General features: G+C 41.9%; 2 protein-coding genes across 7 annotated transcripts in view; one reads left to right on the forward strand and one right to left on the reverse strand.

Annotated features, from left to right (window-relative positions):
• Window positions 1–21,604, forward strand: CFAP36 (cilia and flagella associated protein 36). Of its 2 annotated transcripts, XM_037405046.1 has the most exons (11): window positions 1–348; window positions 5,208–5,272; window positions 6,193–6,294; window positions 7,179–7,293; window positions 8,277–8,364; window positions 9,274–9,325; window positions 11,203–11,329; window positions 16,071–16,240; window positions 16,685–16,840; window positions 18,335–18,456; window positions 19,109–21,604. In XM_037405046.1, exons 1-10 carry the CDS (start codon window positions 234–236, stop codon window positions 18,419–18,421), a joined length of 1,077 nt encoding a protein of 358 aa, XP_037260943.1. In that variant the 5' UTR covers window positions 1–233; the 3' UTR covers window positions 18,422–18,456; window positions 19,109–21,604. The 2 variants fall into 2 exon arrangements, with proteins under 2 accessions (XP_037260943.1, XP_037260942.1); XM_037405045.1 differs by lacking the exon at window positions 19,109–21,604 and having other exon boundaries at window positions 2–348; window positions 18,335–18,900.
• PPP4R3B (protein phosphatase 4 regulatory subunit 3B) overlaps window positions 20,221–24,985 on the reverse strand; it is a 25,354-nt gene continuing 20,589 nt past the window's right edge. For 2 of the 5 annotated variants that reach the window (XM_037405041.1, XM_037405042.1), the window contains exons 13-16: window positions 24,020–24,159; window positions 23,405–23,568; window positions 22,748–22,950; window positions 20,221–21,911 (exon numbers count right to left, since the gene is read on the reverse strand). In XM_037405041.1, the coding sequence (XP_037260938.1) occupies window positions 21,816–21,911; window positions 22,748–22,950; window positions 23,405–23,568; window positions 24,020–24,159 (603 nt within the window). In that variant the 3' untranslated portion in view covers window positions 20,221–21,815. Of the gene's footprint in view, window positions 21,912–22,747; window positions 22,951–23,404; window positions 23,590–24,019; window positions 24,160–24,985 lie in introns of all 5 variants that reach the window. The other 3 variants (XM_037405039.1, XM_037405040.1, XM_037405043.1) reach the window with 2 other exon arrangements.

Consider the following 24,985-nt stretch of genomic DNA (forward strand, 5'->3'; position numbering starts at 1 on the left):
GCTGGAGCGGGAGCTTCAGCTAGGCTCGGGCGGCGTTGCTCGTTCCCGCTGTGCAGCGCCCGTAACGACGGTGCCGCCAGAACCGGCCGCCGGCCCCCACCGCAGCGAGCGCTCCCGCTGCCGGGCCTACGTGAGGCGCGCGCGTCCCCTCCCCGTGACGCCGGTCGCTATAGCGACGGGCGGGCGCTCCAGCCGCCGCACCGTCCGCCGTTCCTCCCGTGGCGGCCGCGGCGATGGCGGCGGAGGAGGAGGGCGACGTGGAGTGGGTGGTGGACACCATCGCCGGGTTCCTGCAGGGGCCCGCCTGGTCCATCCCCATCCTGGAGTTCATGGAGCAGAAGTGCGAGGGTGAGCGGTGGGGCCGGGGCGGGCCGGGCTTCCCGTGGGCGCAGCCCCTTCGCCCGCGCCGGGCCTCGGCGGGGGGCTGCGGGGCGCCGGGAGGCTGCTGGGGCGGGCCCGCACGCCAGGCCTCGCCGCGGCCCAGGCCCCCGCCTCCGGCACCGGGCCGCGGTGTCCCTGTGGGCTGAGCTCCGTGCGGGCAGCAGGCGCACCCCCGCCGGTCCGCAGCGACCTCCGGGAGGGCGCCCCGGGCTCCGCGCAGCCGGCGGCGCTTGCGGGGAGGGGGCGCCTGGCGCGGGCGCGCCGGCTCCCCTGAGGCAGGCGTTGGGCGGGATGGGGCGGGTGGCGTCCATTAGCTCGTACAGGGGATTACGGCATGCGCTTACCGCGCGGAGCCCGGGCGAGCCCGCGTCCCGCGGCACGTAATGCCCTCACGGGGCTGGGGCGCGGCGGGAGGCCTGTAATGCTTCCCCAGGGCTAGGTGGTGTGCCCTAGGAAACTGGGCAGTACAACCGAAATCGCCGTCTGTTCGGTGGGACGGGAGAGTACAAGGCCCAAGTTAAATTCCGGCAATTTTGCAAACGTTGGCTGTTAAGAGATGAGAAGCTGTTCATTATTACCTCAGAAAAACGATAGTCAGCACTAAAAAGGCATCGGTTCGCAGTTACGTTTTGTCGGTGGTCCTGTGCGTGAGTTTAGCTCAGAAGCAACTCTAGTTAAACTGCCTTCTCTTCCTCAAGAGGAAACTGAGGGAGTTGTGGAGTAACTTGGGGAACGGCCTGAGTGAACTGGAAGCACAGGCAGTGAGGGGGGCACTGGGGTAGGCCTGGGGCTCCGTGTGAAGGTGCCTGAGGAGACCCGTATAGGGGTATGTATGTAGTGAGGAAAGGAGGACATGGGCTTTCTGCTTCAGGAATTTGGTTACGTTAGTTCTACTACTTACAGAATGTTTTTTGTGCTGCCGGAGAATACCTGTATCCTTATGGTAGCAAAATAGTTACAACTTCAACTTGGGCAAGTCTGAAAGCATTGCTGAAGTCCTTTAAAGAAAAAGGAAAAAAAAAAAATAAAGGAAGCTTTCTTTTGTGATTTTTGCAGAAAAAGAACCATGTTTGAGTTGAGAACATGATGGCCTGTGGTCCTACCCAGCCTGCAGACGTTCACGCATGAGAAATATTAAAGCATGTTGCCATAGACTAATTTAGGATAACTTTATGTGGTTACTGTGGATAAGATCTGTTCTTTTAGTATCATTTGACAGGATGTAGGATTAATTAATAATTTTAACTTTAAAATACTGAAGTCATGAAACACAGGCTTCCAAACACATTTTACTTCTAGGGCCTTACTAGTATCAAGCTCAAAGTAAATGGTTTTTACTATTAAAGTATTCTGCCTACTCACACTTAACTCCTTCCCCTTCATCCTCCTGTGGACTCCAGAACAGCTTCTGTAATGGTTGGCCTCAGTAGGGCCTGGCCGTGTCTTTTGTTACGCAGTCATTCTTGTTAGGGTCCATTAAGAATTTTTATCTCATATTCAGTGAAGCAACACACCTCTGATTCAGATCACAGCTTCTAAACGAGTTGCTTCTTAGTTACCCTGAATCGTTTCTACCCTTTCAGGAAATGAGAACAGGAAGGCTGCTAGACTCTTTAGAGCTAGGAAGCAACAGAGAAATCCAGACTAGAAGTCTTCTCTTGGAAAGTCTGCCTAAATTTGAGCTCGGTCAGCTATTTTGGTTATCATGCAAAGGGTCTAGGTTTAGGAATCGGGGGAATTGATTATCCCTCTCTGGACCAATGATCTCTCTTTAGAAGGTTGAGAGGAATTTACTGGCAGTAAGAAGATTTATGGAACCTCTGTAAATTTCCATGTAGTGTGAGGCTGACTTATATAATGGTTGCTTCCTGCCTGTTTGTTTCTACATAAGAAATTGGAGGAACAAAGTAGAGAAATCATTTGCAGTAAATGATCTTCCAAGGTATCACTTGTGCTACAAGAGTGCTGTGTTGGACAACTTTTGGAAACTGTTGAGAAAAAAGGCTCAAGAATTGTTACTGCAGTGCTAGGGTTGCCAAGAAACACAGTTAAATTTGAAGTTTTAGTTGCAGGTATCTGTGCTATTTGCTTTTCCTCGCTATAAGTGTACTGTGCTGATTACATTGCTGGTTTTTTGTTTTTTGGGTTTTTTTGTACTGAGACGTTTTGTCAGAACAGAATTATTTTAATTCCCAAAACATTTAGTCTTTGGGCTGAACAAGCAAATTAGCAACACTTTGATTAACTGACAGTAGCTAGTGATTCCTCAGAAATAGAATTTGAGTTTTGGTATTTGATAAGGGATTGAATTTTTTGGAACTGTAGTTACTTAGGCCAAGTCCTTGCACTTCAGTTTATAAACAGTCCTGATGGTTTTCTATCTGTTGATAGCTTCCTTTCTCTCTCTCTCACTTTCTGGGTACTTGATTAATTTCTTATGGCTTGATTCCTTTTATGTGGCTGTGAAATTGAAATTAAATCTGTGAGTATGTATTTGGGGCAAGAGGTCTTCTACCTGTTCCAAGGTATTAATTGAAGCATCATTTGGACAGGGATAAGCTTGATAAGCTTCTGAGCACCAGAAGATAAAGACAAGGTACAAAAGGAATAAACGGATATTGTTGCCTGTGACTCCCTTCCCTCCCAGCACAGAGCTGCTTCACCAGTCAGTGAGGACTGGGGGAGAAAGATGAGAGTTTCCTCAGGTTTGCTTAACTGGCTCTTGTCTGTGAGGTCAGGTGAGTCAGTGGTATAGTCTAGCGGGGAGAACTCAAACTTGAGTTAGCACTCATCCCATTTGAAGGGTCATAGCAATGATTTTCAATTTGAACAGGAGAATGATGAGGTTGCCTCTCAGGTTATCTGGGTCTCCCAGCTTAATTTGAAACAGTGGTTCCTGTAGGACAACCAAAGACTCTGTGCAGAAACTTTAAGGACGATAATGACTACGTGATTTAGAAGCCTTGACTCAAGAAAATCCAAAATCTTGATTCAAAGTACTCCTTAATGCCATTTAACTCAGAGGGGAGATGCTAACTGCAGCTTGCTTTACTTGGCATTTCATCCCGGTTTTGTTCAGAGCTTGAGAACAGAGAGCAGTTTGTGCTGGCTTTCCACTCTGCATTCCATGTTGTCCTGCAGCTGTGGGAGGAGGAGGAGGAGGACTTGGAAGCATCCCCTTGGCAGTGTGAGGCTAGCTGTCTGCATGGATACTGAGGAGTGCCATCCCTGTGTCACCTCCGCTTTGGGTGCCCAGTGTGGGAGGAACAGTGGGAAGTAGAAGGGAACAGAGAAACTGAGACAAAGATTGGGATCTGCAAGAGCTGTAAGGGACATCCCTCGGAGGGGAGGAGATGCAGAAGACAATAGAGGCAGTTAAGTGTCTTCACCCTCTTGGGTTTGGTAAGATGATGGTCACCGCAGGAGCTGAACATTTTTAGAGTAAGATTTGTAGTACTTTTTCTACCATTTGAATTTATTCCTACATATTTTTAAAGCTTTTCTTTTTAAAAAGAATCCCTTCATTAAAATAATTTCCCTTGTGCAAAAATGAAACGGAAGCAAATGCTGTTTTCCAGATTATGTCATTTAAAAAGCAAGTTTCCCTTGCTTATTTAGAGGGCCTGAGTTGTTTGATTAGATTTCTATCATTGCATTGCTGTAAGTTGTTAGGAAGTGGTGCAAGTACTTTGTTTTAGGAACAGACATCTTGCATCATGCTTTTATCAAGGTTCAGAGTAACATTGCCTCAGGGCTGTCACAGCTGGGAAATAATGCTTTCTAAAAGTAATTCTAAATTTGAGTGAAGGTTATACTACTTCTACGTGCGTCAGTACCACCTACCATCAGAGATGATGTGTGTCTGTATGAAATAAATCACACTCACCAATTTAAGCAGAATTCCCATTCTTCCAATGACTTCAAAGAATGCATATGGGAAGTGACTTGTCCAATATGTAGTGGCTAATCTTGACAGGGATTGAGAAAGTCTTACTTATAAGCCTCTGCTTTAATTGCTAGGTCTTATATTACCTCTGTTCTTTGTTGACTTGAAAAAAATGTAAATTAAAAAACCCCAAACCCTAGTTTCCAGTTTCTCTTATTTTCTGCTTCTTCCATCTGTCCTGCAGTGTAGAGATCATTAGTTTGATATTTCCAGTCGAGAGTTCTTAATATGAACTTATATGCATATAATTAATATGGCCCTTACTATACAGATGCTCGTTTTGTCTAAATCAGGATAGATACAATTAAAAAAACTTCCCTGCAGCAGATTTCCTTTTTTGGGGTTATCTGTTTTTGTGCAGGCATGGTCTCATTTTCCTGCCTCACCTTTAATTCTCGCTAAATGAATGGCATTGTAAAAAAATTTGGTTTAAGTCATTAATACATCCTCCATGTAAATACCTGGGGGAGGGGGGGGGGAAGAGAATCTTCCTGCTTTATATCTGTTCACCTGCTGTCTTAGAACAGCCTTGCACAAGTTCATATGGTAGTTCTTACAGTAAATCTTACTTTTCTTATACTAAATCTGGCTTTTTAGTGTATGTGTCTGCTGAATCCTCAGCTTGCTTAGAAATCTGCTTCTGTTATTACAATAAGTTTTCCTGGTATTAATTTAATTACATTAAATTACCAAAAGTACGTGCTTAGCCTGAATGTGTGGAAAAATACATTATTTTAATCAATAATGGCCAATTATTTCATGCAATTAAATATATTACCTTGTAAAGGTTAATCTTTCGCTCTAAAGCGTAAGTTAATTTGTGGTGTGTAAACTAACCCCAAAATGTGTGTGTGTTTTGTGTTTTTATTTTTCCCCACAGTTTTTGATGATGAAGAAGAAAGCAAGTTGTCTTACACAGAAATTTATAAGGAGTACCAAGCTCTGGTGAGCATTATTCCCTGTTTGTGATAGATTTCTAAGAAATACAATTTAAAGTGTTAAAGCAGTATTTAGATGAAATTTTAATTGTGCTATCTTTTGTTATTTAGTTTTCTAACATTGCCTGTTATAATTGTTATTTAGAAGTCCTTTGAGTCGTAGCCGTCTTACGCATTTTTATGCTTAAACACAAGATAGTAGAAAAGAAGCTTCAACAGTCATATCTCTTATGCCATGTTACTTATTTTTCATTAAGATTAATAAATCCACGAGCTAAAATACTGTACTTAGAAGCTTGATAATATTCAGATTTTCTGTCAAGTTAAAATGACAAACAGCACAGTGTCTGAGAAATGTGTATAACTTCTATTTTGTTCACTGATGAGCCTGGTAAATCTTTTGAGTTAACTTTCAATTGTCAGAAAAAACTACAGGAGATGTGTGGAGCATGCTTAAAATACCTATAAACCAATGCATACTGATTTCTAAAAAAAAATTTTTTTCTAACAAGGATTAGTAATATGTGGTGTTAAAAAAGCGTCAACTTAATAAATACAGACCAACATCCATTTTTGCTGTGACCCTGGAGGGTTTCAGACACACAGACTGACAACAAGTGCTTTTACCCACAGGGCAAAAATTGGTGAGGAATACTAGCCAGGAGTCTGGGGAAAAGGTGGAGGAAGAGAAATTCTTGGAAATTGGAGAAGCTAAATTAAGTAGTTACCAAATTTAGCAATGAAAACAGTTCATGAAAGTAAACAAGGCCTGATGTATCAGAAAAATCAATTATATTATTGCAGTGATCTTCATTTGAGTTTAAAAAAGACAATGCCAGCAGAAAAGAATGTACAGTTATAAAAAAAAAATTAATACGATCCTTAGGGAAAAACCTCTTAGAAAGTAAGGCTTATACTTTTTTATAGGTTGAAAAATTATTAGAAGACTATCTTAAAGAAGTTGGAATTAATGAAGAGAAATTTCAAGAGGCTTTTTCATCTCCTCTTGCAAAGACACGCACTTCACAGGTATTTTCCTTTGTTAAGGAAGGTACAGATTCAATTTTTAGCTTTCTATTTTCACTAATACAGCAGGGTAGAGATGAAACTTGGAAAACTTTACTTGGTAAAAGTGTAGTTTTCTAAAACATAATGTGTGTGTTTGTATTATGAACTTTGACCAGAAAAATGTGCATCTTGAAAATAATGACAGATACTTGTGTGGTGTCAGGCACCTTTTGAGATTAATCTTCTGTGCTTTGTGTGTTTTAAAACAAACCTCTAAGCTTAGGGTATTTCTGCCACCTTTATTTGCTTATTTGTCAGTTTTAGTCTTCAGTCTGTTTACAGCAGCAGACAAAGATTAAAACAGTAGACATATTCCATGAAATAAAAAATGTTTTCCTCTGTAATAAAACAGTAAAATCTGTAAGACAAACATTGGCCTTGAGGCATGTTTAGGCAGCCCTTCACCTGCCCAAAGATATCTTTCAGAATATTTTGGGTATGTCGGGCAGAGGAGTGGGAGCTTCTGCTGCTGGTTTAAATTGGGCTTTGTTGACATATCTCCTCCTAGATGTGTAACAAACTTCTTCAGAGTGTGCATTCCTCACTCAAGCTTATGCATTTGTTCAGGAAGTCAAATGAATTGCAGTTGTAATCTTAGACAGGGGACCCCTCCAGGTTTTGTGATAATATTGTAGACATGTTAATCTAAAGACATAAACCATCAAATTATCTTCTTGACTATTAGCTCAACTTGTATGGCTGGAAAAAAAGACAGATAGGAGTATTAAGTATAAGTATTAAAAACATGCTCCACTGAATTTAAATCTTAACCATCTCAGTCTGCTTGAAATTATATTAAGATTTCTTTAGGGGTTTTAATTTTGTGCATATCTTCCCACCCACAGGCCATTTTGCAAACAGTGTTGGCAGCAGAAGATTTTAGACTATTTAAAAAAATGATGGTACAGAAAAATATTGAAATGCAATTGCAAGCTATTAGAATCATTAAAGAAAGAAATGGTAAGGAGTGGTAAATGTGGGGTTTCACTTCATCCTTTTTAGCGTTCTTTTGATGACTGTGTAATCCATTTATAAGCGAGTATAGAGTACTGGTTCAGTTAATGAAAGTAATTCAGTTGATTTTACTGGGACTAGGATTTCATTGCTTAGTCCTTGGCTTGCGTTCTCAGTGACAGCTGTCTCTATGTTCCTTTCTAAATTAACCGATTTTCCAGTTCTGTTTGTGTAATTTTTTTCTGTGAAACTTGGCTTAGACTTAGGTTTTGTTAATGAATTTTTGTGCTAATTTTGAGTGTTAAAGCAATTATTATCAGTTCATCAACAAAGACAACACTGATAGTTTGAACTATGCTACTTACAAAGGAATGATGCTGTGCTATCTGCTGTGCCTAACTTTGCAATTCACACCGTACAGTTGCATCTGAAAAATCCATATAGAAAGCAGAAGGCTTTCATTGTGCTAATACATGCACACTTTTAGAGAAGAGAAAATAATTTACATCCAACTTTGCTGGTCTGTTGATGTTTCTGAAAGAATTTTCATCTACCCACTCCTTTCTTCCATGTAAAAAAAAAAGTTTTACCATTTTGTTTTGACTTCTGCATGCATGTTTTTTTCAGGAAATAATTTTGGAACTTTAACTTTCATACAACAGATAAATTTGAAAATGGTTGTTAGCCATGGCTGAACTGCAGTCTGTAGGAAATGCCATATAGTGGTCAATGCAGAGTATGATTTATGCTTTACCCTTAGACGTCAAATCATTGTTCAGAAACCTTTGCCTTTTTGCTGCTAGCAGCTTGATGCCTAGGATCCAGAATCCTTTTGGAAACAGTTAAAGGAGGAAGACTTAGATGGGGGTTTTCTGTTTGTTTGTTTTTGTTTTTTCTTTGTTCTCTCTGTGCTCCATTTGGCATCATTCTTCAGGCAAAGTAATTTTCTTTAGAGTAATGCATAAATTGTGCTATGGTTTTTTTTATAGGTGTGTTGCCCGACTGTTTGACAGAGGGTTCTGATGTATTCAGTGAAATTGAAGAAGAAGAAATGAAGATACTGAGGGAGGTTCTAAGGTACAAAATGAATCTGTCCTTCTTTGTATGTTACTTTAAAATAAAAAATAAAGGTATGTAGGACCTAACTCTTCTAGCCTTTTCCAGGAGGCCACCTTCATCACACAGATGACATGAATGTTCTTGTCAAAATCCTACCTAAGAGAAAATGAATGGTGCTAGACAGTGGGTGTGATCAGGAATATTGAAGACTCAGGGAGAACTGCTCTGCCACGATGAAGTGTCTTGATGATGCGTAGAATGACGTGCAACTTTGAGCCCCATCCTTTCCATCCTCCCCTGAATCTCCAGGTAGAACTAAAGTTAGCCCTGGGGTCGATGTCTCTGGACATAGCTGTAATTCATTCAGGGAACACCCTAAACAATAAAGCCTTGGAAAGGCAAATTCTGGTTTTGAAGTAGGCCTTATACCTTTCTATAGCTTCCTTCTTAGTTGAGTTCAACGACTGTCGCTGTGATCTAAGATGATGTGTGAGGACTGACACAACTTCTATAGGTTCTCCTCCACTCCCAGTTCACATATATATAAGCATAATCTGAAATAATAGCAGATTAATCCATTTACATTATATTAATTTATGCTATTTTCCCTCTGTATTCTGGAAATGCTTCCCTTCCTGTCTTTAAATGAGCAGATGAAACAAGGGATAGATAAGCCCTGGAAATTCTTACGCTATTATTTTTGCACAGAGAAAGGTAGACTGGGGATGGTGGCTTCTGTGTGTTTATCATAATTATTTATTTCTATTACAAGTGCCTTTTCACTTAAGTCATGGGAGTATTTTGGATACTAACAAATTTGTATTATGTTGTAATTGTTTTGATAGCCCTCAAATATTTAATCAGTGCTAGATTTACCTACAAGTCACTAAAGAAGTTTTGAGCATTTACTTGTATTTTGTGTTACAGAAAATCTAAGGAAGAATATGAAACAGAGCAAGAAAGAAAGAGGACTGAAGAAGTGAGTATCTTACCTTTCCAGATGAGTTATATTGATGATTAAGAAATACTCTGATATTCCTGTCCTGGGTGTTGATTCTGTCACTGTAAGGCACTGTGTACCATCCTCAGCAAACAGTCTCTCAGGAGGGTCTTACTGATGCTTCCTTTTGAAAGGTCTGTTCTGTTGTTTACGTTTTTTCTGATGGTATCATTGACACTAGCGCTATACATGACACCGTTAACCATCGGCCATTTGGCAGAGCTCATGTGGTAAGCGTATTCCCTCTTTGGTATCAAAATTCTAAAATCCTGATAATGGATGTCAACCTTTTGGATCCAGAGAACATCTGAATTACTGATATTGTCAAGATCAAAGAGACTTCAAAGTATAAGCTTCTTAGAGATTATAGCATTCATAATCCTTCAGGAATTTTAAGGATCACTTCATGGGCAGTAAGTCTGCACAGTAGTGCCAGAACCTAATCACCAGGAACCAGAAATCCTCTCCAAGTTAGACCATCATTTGGTCTCCATCAGAGTAAACCATGTAACTGAATGTAAATGGGGACTGGCTAAATTGCCATTTGTTCAGCAACTGAGAAACAAATTGAAATTGAAATAAATTGCAGTGGAATCGTGGCAATAAACCTCCCCTTCATTGGGAAAACATACAAAAATAGCTGGGATTGTAGGCTGTTTCAAAAGGGAGCAGAATTGTTCTTTTGTTCATTTCTGTCATTAGGGAATTGAGCTTGCTAAATTTGAAAAGAGAAAGTGCTGTTTCTTCAGCCTGAACTGACAAAGGAAACTGCCTGGAGACCAAAAGTGGCTGCTGTGGAGGTTGACACTCCCCAGTTCAAAACCCATGATAGGTGCAGATGATGGCTATGCTATTGAATGCAAGACTTGAACAGCTGGGACGTTCTACCAAACTATACCTCTCTCCCAGTGTGTGATGCTGTGGAAAAGTGGTGGCAAAACTTCTTTCCGGTATTACTATGGTAGATTCCAGGAAATGAGACACCCATTCTACTGGATTTCTTGCAAAATAACCGGGAAACTCAAGCTTTGGCTCTTTTAAGAATTCCAGTTACATTAGGATGCAGGCTTATCAAAATCAGCCAAGGCAAATTCAAGCCAGCCAAGAGTATCAATATTCTTGATAAACAAGATAGATTACAGAGGCCCCAGTCAAGTTCATCTGGATGGAGAAGGTGATACTTACCGTTCAAGAATACGTTTTTGTTAGAAAATGTTTTAATATGAAATAATATTTTCATGAATGCTGGGGTGTTCTGACATAAATTAGATGGTTGATGAACAGCATGGACACTTTCTGGGCAAATCCCAGCTGGCTTTACAATTTTGAGAGGTGGGCTACATTGTCAAGATTTCCCAGACAAGTATAGGAGTGAAACAATAGTGTCAGAGATTATCCAGACCTATTGTTTCCATTCAGCTGATTGTTTCTCCGTTTCTGTGGTAACTTGGGTGTACGTTCCTGGTTCTCTTACTGTATTGTATTTTTCTGGTGGACAGAGGTCTGCTTGAAAGTCACAAGCAAAGTGTGGCACACACACACACACACACACACACACACACCCCATTATCTGTTTGTAGCTGGGAAACAAGGTACTAATTTGCCTAATATGCTAAATTCTGGTGATTGATTAGGGAACAGGTTTTGAACTAAAATAAGAAATGCTGACTGACAAGTCTAAGCCAGTAAGAACCTTCCTATTAGTAAACCAAAATAAGTAGTTTGCTTTTGTTTGTTTTGACTATGTAGTGTAAACAACACAATTTTAACTGAAAGTCCTTTTGGGAGCTTTCTTGCCCCTGAGGTGCAGTGGCAGGAAAATGTAATGCTTGGTTTTGTTTGTTTTTTAATTTGAGGCACGTGGTAAACTTAAATCACCAGATGTTAGCTACAGTTCTCCAGGAGATTCAAGAGAAGCCATAAAAGTGAAGGAGTCCATGGAGGGAGCTGATGATTCTGAAGGAACTCCAAAACTTCCATTAGGTAACTCCATGGGGAAGTGCAATGCTGAGTGTGCAATATGATACTATTTTCAAATTATTGGAGTGTTCCCTCATAGCAAGGTTTTAAGAACTTGGCTGGATGAGGCTGTGAGTAAACCATCCTATCTTTGAAGTGAGCCCTGCTTTGAGCAGAGTATTTGTGCTGGGTGGCCTGCAGAAATGCCTTCCACCCAGAGTTGGTATGTTACTCAGCGATGTTCTAAGTCGTCTCCAATTGGAGCAGAAACACAGGAGTCCAACAGCAGTTTTCTTCTTTCAGTTTACTGTGCTTATGCTGCCACGACTGTTAAGTACAATGTTTCCTGTAAGCAACTATGAATCATTTACTTAAAATATTATGCTTTCTCTCCCTGTGTGTGGCCATTATAGATTTAATGTATAATTGTACAACACTTCTTCATAGCAAGCGAGCATTTCTGAAGGAACTAACCTTGTGCTGTCAAGCTGAATTGTCAGATCACCAAACTGAACCTTTTTTGTGTTTGGGTCAGGTTCTTGTTACTCATTTAAATCTTTTCAATTTTACCTTTTTGTTTTTGAGTGGGATTGTGACACTTGCCAACTCACAGTGCCACGGAGAGCTCTTTTAAGTAGTTTTTACCCCAGTTATGTAGTGAAAATGGTCTGGATTGTTTGTAGATAATTATTTACTGGAGAGCATGACCAAGCCAGTGCTTTTAAGGGAGGAGAATAAAAGGAATCGCTGGTTGTAATGAATGCGCCCTTGGTATGTTTGTGTTGCAGCTAAAGCACAAGGGTGCTGACCTGTTCAGGAAAGCAGGAAGATTCTTAGGTGGCAAGAAGCATATATGTGTGTGTGTGTGTGTATACATGCACACGCACATATAGGTATGTATGTATACACACACACATATCTATGTATATGGGTGTACGTTGTCGATGTTCAAAACCAGGTTGCATCTCAGTGGGATCTGCTGTCTTAAGAGGTTGTGAAAAATTTGTAACGATATCCTAAGGTCGCTTAGAAGAAGACGGTTCCAACCTTGGGAAATAATAGCCTGTGCTGTCTTTCAGTTACATTTTTCCTTTCTCTCTTACTTGTCTCTGTATGCTTTCACACCGGAAGTTTTCATACCGCAGACACTTGAGCTGGATACTTTTAGCCTTGGTAGTACCTTTGGGCCATACTTGCTCCTTGCTTTTTCGTTTGATGGCCATTAACAGATGAAGTGGTTGTAGGACCCTCTTCTTTTGAACTGAATTAGTGTCTTTCACAGTTTCACATTAGGAAACTGAAAAAAAAAAATTGTCACTGACCTTTTTAAATATGGTTGTTGTTCCCCCTCCCCCGCTCCCCTCCCCCGTTATCCCTTCTGTCCTTTGGTTGAGGCATTTATTTGAACTCTTCTCTCCCTTCCACCCTTGGAAGTATGCAAAAGGCCTGCAGGTATACTTGCACTCTTCTCCCAGCCTGCTCTTAGTTCTCTTATTTTTCGCTCAGTAGTGCCACCACTAAACTATGTCGGTCCTGCAGTGGCTGCTTCCCTGATTCATGGGGAAGGCACATGAATCTAGCAAACACCCAATCTGAGGACTTAATCCTGGGCTTGAGAGACAGGAGGTCGTGATGCTCAGGAGTCAGGACTTCTCTGCACTTGAGCGCAGCACATCTGTGCTGTCCAAGTGCCTGCTCAGCTGGTGCTGAGCATTGCCGTGCTCTTTAAATGCCAAAGAAGAGACAGGTCTACAAAAAGTTCAGCTTCTTGGAAATCTTCGTCCTTGCAGACCTGGCATCTTGTGGCAGCATAGCTGTCCAAAGAGGCTACTGAGAAAGTTTGCCACAGCTCATCCTCTAGTATTGTCTTCTAGAAAAGTGGTTTTGGGTAGTGGTGGCAAAAATTAAGAAGAATCTGCATGGGGAATCTTCTTCCATGCCCCTTCCTCACAAAGAACTGAGAGGACCAGCCTCCAGAGCAGCCTGTGATTGCCCGCCTCTAAAACCTGGGTTCCCAACTAAAGGTTCGTCTCGGATAATGGGATCATATCCTCGGCTTGACTGACTTCCTCTTGGTGCCAGATACAACTCTGGGAACAGAAACAGCAAGAACCTTTCACCAAGGGTTTGTGCCCTGGTCTTCTCTCACCTGGGCTGGTCCCTGACCCTCACAGCCCACCAGACCTATGCTTGGGTCCTGGCTCTGCGTTATTACTGGCAGGGTTGCGTTACCAAGGAACAGGACAGCTTGCCTTTCTCGACCCAAGCATGGGGGGCAATCCTGTACCCAGGGACTGTCATCTGCCTTGGCAACATGGCCCTCGCATGAGCCAGCTCTCAGAAAAACACTTTTCCTTTTCCTTTGTTTTTTGTTCCCTCCAGTCCGCCATACGTTTCTCTCCCTTCAGATACACAGCACTTTTATTATTTTTTGCTATTTCCCCTTCACCTTGAGACCCAAGATTTCAGTTTGTGGACCCCTTAAAGTTTTCCACTGTATGATGAATTCAAATTTAATGGTATTTGCCTTAATTTTCTTAATTTCACTTTGATGAGCTCCTTACAAATGATTTGCAGGTTAGGGCTTGCCAAACCATTCCTGCTGTACTTTGACCACCTAACTTGTGCAGTGTGGAGAGATCAGAAGGGTGAATTTCATAGTAAAGGTCGTTCTCAACACTTTGGAGTGCAAGGGACCTTTCCAGCATTCTTGGAGAACACTTCCTGCTCCAGGTACCTGCAGGGCAGCTGCTTCAGAAGTTGCACTCGAGTTCGCGCTGAGCCACGTGTATTGTGCTATCGATAAGGAGGACACAGCGGCTGCTGGAGTCGTCCTGCGTGCTTGCATTTTGAGAAGATTCTGAAGTAATTGTCCACATGGAAAAGTGTGTTGCTTAGCCACCCACAGCGTGAATGTACATATAGACAAGTTCTCAAAGGAAAAAAAAAAAGTTATGTACCAGTAACTGTAATTCTTTGAGATATGCTGTCTATTTGTAACTTCACTATACACCCTCCTCCCCCTCTCTTCTCAGTATCTTTTCAGGTTCATGGGTTAAGTGACACTGAGGGTCCTATAATCACATCCTACAGGTACTGACTGCTAAGACACAAACATCTCCAGTTTGAGTGTTTGCGGTATGGACAGCCACAGTGTACACTTACATACACACCACACATTTCAAAGAGCTGCTTTCTGGTAAGTAGCGTTCCTTAATCATCATGTTGGTTATAGTGTAGGTATTTGGCATGCAGTGTGTGCTTTTGGGGTTTCTTTTCCTCTGCTTTTTTAACCAGACAGCTATAGTGTGAGGAATTTTTTCTAGCAATTTTAACTCTGACCTCTCACAGTGCCTCTAAGAACTTGTATCTGTCCCCAAAAGACATTCTTTAGAGCATCAAGACTTCCAGCAGACATAATTCAGTGAAATGCAAATTCTTCAGCCTGACCTTGGTTTTACATTTCTGTCCTGGTTTGTTTTTCTGTACTTTGAATAACATTTCCTTTGCTTTGCTTTTTTTCCTACCTTTTTGCAACTATGTATCTTGTAATTTTCTGTACTAAAGAAAGCAGCAATGTTGAAGAGCTAAATGTATGTTGCTTGCTCTAACCTAAAGAAACAACTGAGTGGCGTTCACCCTGCACTAGCGCTGGTGGAGCTAGCTTTGCCGTCTGTTCCTTGGTAGAGACCAAGGAGAGTACTCGTACCTTAATCCTCATGCAAGTTCTCAGCATTACAACAAAAAATTACAGCACTGTAGAATTATAAACAGCTACATTCAGTTGTATCAACTTGGATATAATGGATGGACTCAAACTGAACACAGTAAGATTTGTATTTCACTACCTGGATTCTTGCCTTTATGTGGATATTTTCAGACATAGTTTAAAACAGTCAAAAGGCTCTTAATTTTTAATAAAAATACAGTAGGAGCAGCAGCTTGCCTTACTCAGGAGTAGTAGTAGGTAAAGTCAAGCAAAGTCTTAGTAAAGTTCTGAAAACACACCCTGCTCTACAGCCTGGTGACTGGAGAGGCTTTGACTTTGACATCAATAACCTTGATGACTCCATGATCTCCAAGATGGCAAGTGGGATGCAAGGTACGACTAACCTTGGTCCCTGTGGAGGTATGAGGGGCACAGCCGGCGTCGGTACAGGCTCACTTTTCTTTTCCAGCACAGGCACTTTTGGTCTTGGACATATGCCAGGAGAACAGGATATTGTGCAGGACTGTGATCTTGCACAAGGCTTGATAGGGAGGGGAAGATACTCGCTACAAGAAAGTCGTGAGTGGCCCTGCACTACTGGAAAGACATTGAGGTGCTGGAGCGCCTGATTCTTTGCTGTGAGGCTGAAGGCTGAAGCGGTACACTCGTACTTGCAGTGGGCTGAAGCGTGCCTTGCCTGCTGCCCATCAGCGCCTTGGCATGCCAGACAGAAGTGGCAAGTACAGTCTCAGTGTGAACGGACTCCTGGAACACTGAGCGTGACGTCATACTTCCAAGCATTTAACAACTTATAATTCATTGCAGTAGAGGTACTTAGGATGTAAAGTGTTACTTAATTGCTTCCGTTGTGCAAATACAATATCTACGTTAGTTTGAAAGTAAGTTTTATTAATAAAAAGGGGAGGAATGTGTTGGTTTTTTAAAGTTTTCCATTTAATCAGAAGAGACATCTAGGTATCGGAAGAAACACTGATAAAATTTTCTTATGTATTTCTATTTTTTCTAATTGCTTTCTCTGTAAAAATTGCTGCATAGAGGAATCTCAGAAATATGCAAGGGAGGACTTAAAACCAGTGCGGCCATTACCAAAAGGAACAGAAAGCTTACCTCAGCCATCTTGTACCAAAGGGAAAGACGACATTAAGAAAAGGTCAGCTGGAAAATGTTCAGAAAATGCAGCGCAAAAGGCTGGGATGGAAGGACCTGTAAGTTTAAAACAAACAAGAAAATCGCCCAAACATAGAACTCGAAAGCAAAAAGATAGGATTACATTTAGAATATGTATGTAAGACAGTAGTTTTTATATATATATATATATATAATATTTTTCTATTATTTTAATCAGGTGGTGGGTTTTGTGGTGTATTTCTTTTTTTTAAAACCAGCATGCAAATACTGTTTTATAGTATTAGTTTAATTTGCATAAAGTTCAGATTATCATTCCAGTTTTAGGCTAGAATTCAGCATTCAGCCTTTGACTGGTGATGTTTTCTTAGTAGAGTGCTCTGGCTTGAAACTTCAGCTTGGATTTTTTGTTTGTTTTTTGTTAGCTAGTCATTTTGGAGGCAGATATGATGTAAATGCTTTTATCTTGCATAACATGCAGACCAAAAATTAATTTCAAAATGTATTTGAAAAAATAATTCCAGAATTTGTCAGAACTTGAAAAACAGCAGCTGAAGCAACGAGAGGACTACCTGAAGAAGAAACGAGACATGCTGATGGCTACAAAGAAAGAGTCAAGAAATAATGTACTGTCACCATCAAACTCTGAGCAGAAAGAAGAGGAATCGTCTCCTAAGGAGGTGAAGGATTCAAACATTTAAATCATCGTGACCACTTTATAGAAGAAACACAGATGATTTCAGTGACAATGTCAGTGTTGCTGCTGAGTATTGCAGCAGAATAAGAAACCCAAGTGGGGGAAGCAGAGAGGAAGCATTTCCAAGCTACTCCTTTTGCAGAAGCTTATAGGCTAGAGGTTTTAGTGATTGTTAGCATTATTTTGCTTCTGTATCACCAAATCCTCATGATTAAGTTTATGAACGGCTAAAATACTGGTTTTTTCCTAAGCTGTGACCTACTGTTTGGGCTCCCTTAAATCTCTGGGATTTTTTTTTTCCCCAGCTGAAACAGGAGAAACATTTTTCTTTTGCAAAGTCTTATTTTACAGAGGTAACAAATTTGCTCTGTTCTTTTGCTCTTTTTCTTGAGAGTTTTGTGCTTATTTAAAATGGAGAAATCGTTGATTTCTGTGCATCGAGCACTGGAATGGAAGCACTGTGGTGATGGTACCTTTTAGAAAGACGAGGCCCTCTGAAGGGTGGATGCTGCTGTCCACCCAGTTGCCAACAGAAAAACCAGGTCCGTGGGAGGGCTGGAAGCGTGGGGCAGGAGAATGCTGTGCTGCTGGAAGCAGCCCCGCTGGCAGTTTGCCCATTCTTCAAGGTTGCCTTTGTGCAAAGGCTGTTCTCTGTTCAGAGGCGTGTGTGAAGTTGCTTAGGGAGTGAACAGACACGTTCCTTGACTTGAAACAAGTGCTAAAATCGCAAAAATCCTTGAGCTGTGGGGATGATAGAAAACCTAGTTTGGGGAGAAAAAGAAAAGGTAAATCCTATTGGGGAAAGAAAATACAGCCATAAAAAATCCCCCAAATCCCTACTGATACAGACATCTTTATCAGGAAAAACCCAACTTTTTATTGTTAATCATCGTTATGGTTACCACAAGTAGGTTTGATCTACATTTATATGAAAATAAATGCGTGAAAGCTCTCAACACAAGTAAGGAAACGAGTAGATGACATTATTACATTGTTCTGTGCAGGTGTTACTGTTTTGGTTTTCTTTGTTTTTTTTTTTTAAAAAAAGTAATTACTTTTCTTTACAGAACCATGTATTTAAGACAGAGGGCCTCCTGTCAGCTCGGGTATTTTTCAGAGTGGCTGAGCATTTTATTATGCTCAGAACACTTGATTGGGGAACTTCAGGAATGACTGGGCAGCCCCAGGTTAAGCTGAGGTGTGGAAAAAAGGCAGATTGTGCAGAGCCAGTCAGCCGCATCCTGTGATCTGCTGCTGCAGAGATGGAACAGTAATACTTTTTTTTTTTTTTATATATATATATATGATGCTGGTGAGTGTGAAGGACGGCTGCTGCAGCCTCAGGTTTGCAAGTGGTGTTACCAGCCCCCCCACCACGCTCTCACACCGGGGGAGCGGTTCACGTTAGAAGTCAGGATGTCTCCCAGGAAAGCCACGCAGTTTATCAGTGTTGTGTTTCTTTCCACTTTGTCTTTAGGAAATGTCAGAAGAGAAGCAAAGGTTACTGCAGAAGAGGAAAATGCTTGCAGAAAAACTGAAAGAAGAAGTTATTAATAAGCGGTAATTTTAAGAAGCTCATTGCAGATCTCAAGAACACAAGTATGTCTTTAGAATCAATTATATAATCAATAATTGAATGGATTGTTTTCCAATATTACTTTGTTTTATAGAACTTTCAGACAAGCAACGCAGTACTTTTATAGAATAAGTATTTAAAATGTCACTGGAATACACTAAAACCAGACTTTCCAGAATGCTGGAAACTATGACTTTCCCTGGCCCCTGTTCAGCGGCCAGGCCCCTGACCATCACTGCAGCGTGCAGGCTGCCTCAGTACTGACCTCAGCCACGTGATGGCAGACGGAACAAAAGCAGATACTGAGATCTGTTAAAATAATTCCTCTGTGAACAGTTCTGAGTTAAAAACTTTATTTTTTTTATTTTTCAATTAAACAACTCTGTTCCTTTTACTAGAATATTATAAAAAATTTGCTACTTTTCAGCTGTGCAATGTAATAAAGTCTAATTCCACAAGAAGTGCAACTATGATCATCTTATTTTTCTGAAAAATAATGCAGTTTGGGGTCAAGACATTTACAGATGAACTCTGGATTACATTGTTTTCCATACTTTTGGGGCAGTTTACTTGTCCTTAGATGCAACTTTTAAGTAAAGTAACTGCTTTATAGTGTCATGAGAAATTCAAAGTAGAAATCTTTTAAAATCTTGTTTACTGGTTTGGCTTTGACAGACTTGAAGCAGGGAGAGGCTTTTGCAGGATGTCCTTACATGGCTGACTGCACCAGTAACTCACATTAGAAGAAACAAAACAACCAGTTCAAGTTTCATGTAACTTTTTATTAAAATAGCATTTATAACTGATACATGTTGGCAGATGTTCTTTTCTTTTCCAAAAAGAGCGGTACTGGAAGGACCCCAGGCACAGGAACGCGGCTGCCCCCAGGCAGCACCCACCAGGTCAGACGGGGAAACGCCATCTACGGGGTGACGGCCGGACACAAGCCAGTTAGAGACAGTGCTGCACGTCACCTCCTACAGGGAATTTAGGTGGTTTATTTTGTTTTAAAATGAGACATCTAATGCCACTTTACACAGTCTTTTTCTAGTAGCTATAAAAATTCATGACATTCTTGTTTTTGCTGTGACCCCCCCTCATGCTGGTCTGAAGGTATTTTTAAAGCTCCTGGCAGTACTTTGGGGAAGAGCTGGGGTGGTGGGGAGCAGAGCAAGGACTGACACGCTGCAGTCAGAGACCCTCAGAGAACGTGCTTTGGGTGGCTGTTACAGAGAATCAGGACAGCTCGGGTCCGCAGAGCAGGTGCCACAATTTTTCAGCCGCAGGTTAGTAAAGGCACATACTGCGTAACTGCCGCTCGAGTAGCGTGTGCGGTGCCGGAGGAAGGTAATCATCTTTACCAGAGGAGAGAAAGGACGCGTCAGGAAGAAACCCAGGTGATGGTCAGCAGGAGAGTGAGCACACAGCAATGATGCAGCAGCCATGCTTTACCGGCAAACACTTCCTCTGCTGCTCTGCGTTTGGAGCTGACTGGGTGCTTCATCACACAGGTGAAAACTCAGGAGTCCCATTCCTGGCTGCCTGGTGCCGTGAAGGGCAATACCACTGTCCCCAGGTCCACGCACACGAACCGTCATCCCTCGGAACGCCCGTGTCCAGCTTCTGTGTCGGGAAGAGCTCACACGTTCCCTGTGGGATTTCATCTAGTGGTATAGAGTTACTTTTAGAACTGCACGGATAACTAATCTTCAAAAATACTCTAAAATGGCCACATTTAAAATTCTGAGTTAACTTACCATGTGTAACAAACCAAACAAAAGCAATAATTATGGAATTACAGGGTCACATTTTAATTCCTGAATTTTACAGTTCAGCATTAATATCACCACATGTATACAAATGGTGTAAAACAAGTACAGTGGTATTTTTAATACAAAATAAACTTCTGTTTTATGGAAAAAAACTATACTTCATATCTACACAGACAGCCCATCTTTTTCCAAACAATAGCTAAAATTAAAACTAACTACAAAAATCTCCAAAACAGAGAAACTGCTTCAGCTTAAACTATTCCAGGAGAAATGGACCCATAACACGTATGACAAGAGTGATCTGTGTGGTGGATTGCAGCTGGTTTCATATTTCAGCGTTTCTGACACATCAATTGTCGCTGGGAAACTTCCTCTCATCATGATCTCAGATCACAAACGGGCAAACTAACATTAAAATATTTACAGTTCGCTCGCTGCTCTTGAAAATAAAACCTGGACTGTTTGCCTCTGTCAACTCATCTATTTTTGTCACAGTTTGCTTACCTACGTGGAATGTGCTTTTGTTTTTTTAAAAAGCAGCTTTCGGATTACACCCAGACTCGGGGTGCTGCTTGTTGATTCTGCCTCGGAGAGCGGTGTTGGGTTAGTAATCGTTCTGTCTTGGTCCAAAGTGACTTTGGTGTTAAAACGCTGCTAAATTCATTGCTATGAAAAACCTGTTAGTGTTTCGCAAAGGGGAAGCGGCGGGCTGCTCCAAGAGGCAGCTCCTTTAACACCACAGAAAGTGATTCAAATGCGGCATCTTCCGCAAGGCGAAGGCAACAGCTATGGCGTGTGCCGTGGCAGCCACCGCTTTGACACCAGCAGCTCCTGGAGATATTTTGGAAGCAATCATTCCTTGGCATAGACATTGCCGGATGTCTGAGAAAAAAACCCAAGGAAAACCATCCATTTTGAATCCAGCTTCTGTCTTCTCCTCTTGAAAAATAGAAATTAAAACTCATTTTGAACTGCTTTCAACAACTCAACATGCACTATAACTGCAGCGTCCCTCCCGCCAACCATGAGAAATGCGATTTCATTGGTAATACATGGTCCCAAAATCTGGATTGTTCTTATGCAAACAGTTAAATTTTCCCTTGAATTTTTTTTTAAAAAGAGGCATTGCTAAAAGAACACAACTGACAGCACCATTACAAAATTAAGATTACTGGGTTCAAAATTTTAGCTTGAATTATTTTTTTTCTTAGTTCTGTTAAACACTGGGGAAACCCTGCAATATTTTTAAAAAAGTGTTTACCATACCGTTCCCTCCCCCTGCCCTCCCGACACCTGAGACTTTCCTTGCTGAGAAGCCATCATCCAGGTTCTGTGAATACTAACCCACTTTTTAATATTTTTATATTTTTTTTGACAGCCTGAATGGCAGACTCCTTAATAACTAGAAAGATATTAAGTTCCTTGGAAGCTTTGTGTTTACAGAACTAACCCTTTCTAGCTGATATACTGAGTTTCTTTTGCTACTCCTTGCATTATCTTATATACTCATGGGAGAAAGCTTTCTGAATCAGGTTCTTTTTAGCTCTTAAAACAGTTGCAGCATTTGAAACCCCATAATAAAAGTTTTTATTCCAAAGTTTTGGTTTCATTTATGAACCCAGACGTGGTCTTTTCCTTGGAGATGCCTCCTCTTCTTCATCATCATCTTCATCATCAGGATAATCCACTAGGCCAACTAGACTTCCCTGCCAATTGGGAAAAAAAAAAAAGAAAAAAAAAAAAAAAAAAAGAAATTTGCACACTGGAAAAAAATACCCAGGAAAGTGCCACGTTAGTCCATTCCTCCCCAGCCAACCTCTGCAGGACATCAAGCCTGCAGCAGGAGGTTTCTTCGCGATGCCTTTTTCATTCAAATACCCACTTGTCTTGAGACGGTTTCTGAACCTCAAGGTTAAAAAAAAAAAAAAAACCAACGCTGGAACTTCCTTGCTCTGCTGCATCTGGCCTCAGCATTATTTAAAAAAAAAAAAATCACTTTTTAAGCGCCCCACTGGACAGCCACGCAAGCCGATGTGTACACTGCACATCCGCTTTGCTGGCAAGTCTGTGGTGTGTGCAGGAACATTTCTGCCACACTTTCCTGCAGCCTCTTAGGAGTTTGCACAGGCTAGAGTAAAACAATGCACGACTGTATGACATAAAAGAGGTATCACTATACTTCATCTCCTTAAAAATGCGTAATGGTTGTCCACCAGGGAAGGCACTAACGTAGTTCAGAAAAAAACCCAAATCTTGTCTGTATATCACACACAGCAGCACCTGGGCAGTTTTAAAAGCTGAGGAGTGGGAACAGTTAAATTATGCAGAAGATGCGAGATTAAACTGTGCCCAGCAGACATACCAACAGACCCCAGTCCCACCTAACGCCGCCTTAAACCTCACCCAAAACTACTGAGGGCTTAACGAGACAGGGCCTTGGGTGAATTGATACCTAAGACCCTGCCTAGAGGCTAACGCTAACCTCACGCCGCCGCCCCGCTGGCCTACGCCAGGACAGCAGCTTTTGTGCGAGTTCTCCCACCTTGGTGGCTGTCACCGTTGTGGTCAGGGTTGTGTTCTTTGAAGAGGAGCCGTTGGAGCTTGCTGGTGACGTCTGAGCTGCCATGGATTTACTGTTTGCACCGTTTGCACCATTGGCTGCGCTGGCTGAGTGGGAAAAAGTGAATTTGAATCCCCCAGCTGAAGTCCTTTTTGGAAGATTCTCTTTGTCTTCACTCTCCTTAGCTGAGGGACAAACATTTTCGTACTTAAGTATCAGCTGCACACCATGGAGTACAATCCCCATCACAGCATAATCACACAGCAAAGGTTGCCCTTTTTTTTTTTTTAAAGTTGTTTCAATCAACAGCTCATCTACTAACCTCACCCAAAGCACGCCAGCATTCGAACCAGGAATGGCACAGATGCTGCGGACCTGGGGACATTGCTCACTTGGCGCACACAAGCACAGATAAAGTTTTGCTTTTGAATGTCATTTAAACCAGAGGCATGCTTGGTGCAATTTAACTCAGTATTTTAACTCTAAACTAGCTTGCAAATACACGTTAGGAATTCATTACTTAATTCCATGCAATACCCCTACTCCTGCTTATGATACAGAGCACAAGCAACAGGTTTGTTGACATGGCATCTGCCAGAGCGCACTTCCAGTACCAACCAGCTGAAGTTGTGTAAATACCTTTTTTAGTTTCCATAAATTTTTCATAGCTATCTGGAAAATCATCCTCCTGTTTTGACTTCTCAATTGGAGGCACAACAGCTTCACCTTCTTCCTCTTCGTCTTCATTGAACCACATTTCTTCATCCTCCTCTAAGGCTCTTGCATCTCTGCGAAATCTATTGCTACGCAATATAGATGGAACACTGTAAGAGACACATGACAAGCCATTCAAGTCTTGCCTGCTGTTCCAGACTCGGCCAGGACCGGAAACGGCTCCTGCTGCTTCAGAGTGAACTCAGTGCGTTTGGGAAGGCAGTCCAGCTCCCTCCCCGGTTCTACCATCAGCGTAAGCGTCGCCAAAACCCCAGGTGGCAGACAGAGCCCCAGCTCTGAATGACAGAAGAAGATTCTGCCCTTCGTAAGCTGAGCGTTTTCCAAATGTATCATTTAATATACTCACAAATATGAACTCCACTACAGTAGGCCCCAAGGGAAGCCAGATGGGCGTTACTCTAACTGAAGAAGTTTTCATCGAGACTGAAAACCAACCCCAATCCCAGCCTTCAGCCGCTTCTGCCCTCTAGGAAGGAAAAAAACTGGCCAGCAGTACTACATAATGGCACTGTCATTTACCTGTTCAGTTTCTGGTTTTGTCGGTCTTTTTCTTGCTCGTATTTTGTCTTCAGTCCCTTGAATGTCTGAACATATTCGATAGATTCAAGTGCATTATAAAAGTTTTCAACTATATGTGCAATAAGGGACTTGATATCTTCCTGCATAAGAACAAAATGGCATTTCAGTCTCAAATATTAACATGCAGAAGCCCAAAAAGCTTTAGAGTTTGCTTTTAAAAGTAACTGATTCATTGTCCCGAGTCGAAACTTTATTGTAAAGAACAAACACGAAGTAATCAGCTTCTTCCTTAATAGAAAAGCTGAGATCTAGAAACAATTATTGAATTTCCCATATAAACAGACCATATGCTCAGTACCGCCCCAATTCTATCGGTGACAGTTTGATTAAAGCATGGCGCTTGCTATCTAGAATTGAGCCTTCTTGAGAGAAACACGAGCTTAGCTGTGCCTCGCTCCCCCCAGAGTTGCACCCCTCTTTCTAGCCCCCAGTAACTGCAGCCGCACACGCGGGATTAGGCACCTTTTGGTCACTCATCCTCTGACACATCCCGCTGTCTCAGGCGAACCTTAACGCTCATACTGCGCCGGCAAAGGCACCCAGAGACACAAGGCATTCTCCTCTGGCTGGAGAAAGACACCAGCTACGATATCCCATGACTAAAAACTGCCCTTCATTTTCACAGGCCACAAAGCTTCCCCGAGACTTCCCTGCATCAAGGCATCCACAGCTCAGGAGGGGTTGCAAGTCCTTGTTTTCCACCCCAGCAAGACAAGCAGCCGGCTGCCCGGCCTCTCCTGTCCACGCTCACATTGTTCCCACAAAGCTACCGATTCCGAGCTGGCACTGGCTAGGAAAGCACACGTGTGCAGGATCTCAAAGGACAAGGATCATTCAAATTTATGGTCAAACTGGCCTCGTTTAGACCCAGTAACACCCAGCCAGGCTTATTCACATATAACATAT

Source organism: Falco rusticolus, chromosome 12, assembly GCF_015220075.1.
Source record: "Falco rusticolus isolate bFalRus1 chromosome 12, bFalRus1.pri, whole genome shotgun sequence".
NCBI lineage: Eukaryota > Metazoa > Chordata > Aves > Falconiformes > Falconidae > Falco > Falco rusticolus.

What these genes read in the sequence shown, in the direction of transcription:
- CFAP36 (XM_037405046.1), top strand. Translation starts at nt 234, where the DNA reads ATGGCGGCGGAGGAGGAGGGCGACGTGGAGTGGGTGGTGGACACCATC. An exon ending in ATAAGGAGTACCAAGCTCTG is followed by an intron (nt 5,273 to 6,192) that starts GTGAGCATTATT and finishes ACTTTTTTATAG; the next exon opens with GTTGAAAAATTATTAGAAGA. An exon ending in AATCATTAAAGAAAGAAATG is followed by an intron (nt 7,294 to 8,276) that starts GTAAGGAGTGGT and finishes TTTTTTTTATAG; the next exon opens with GTGTGTTGCCCGACTGTTTG.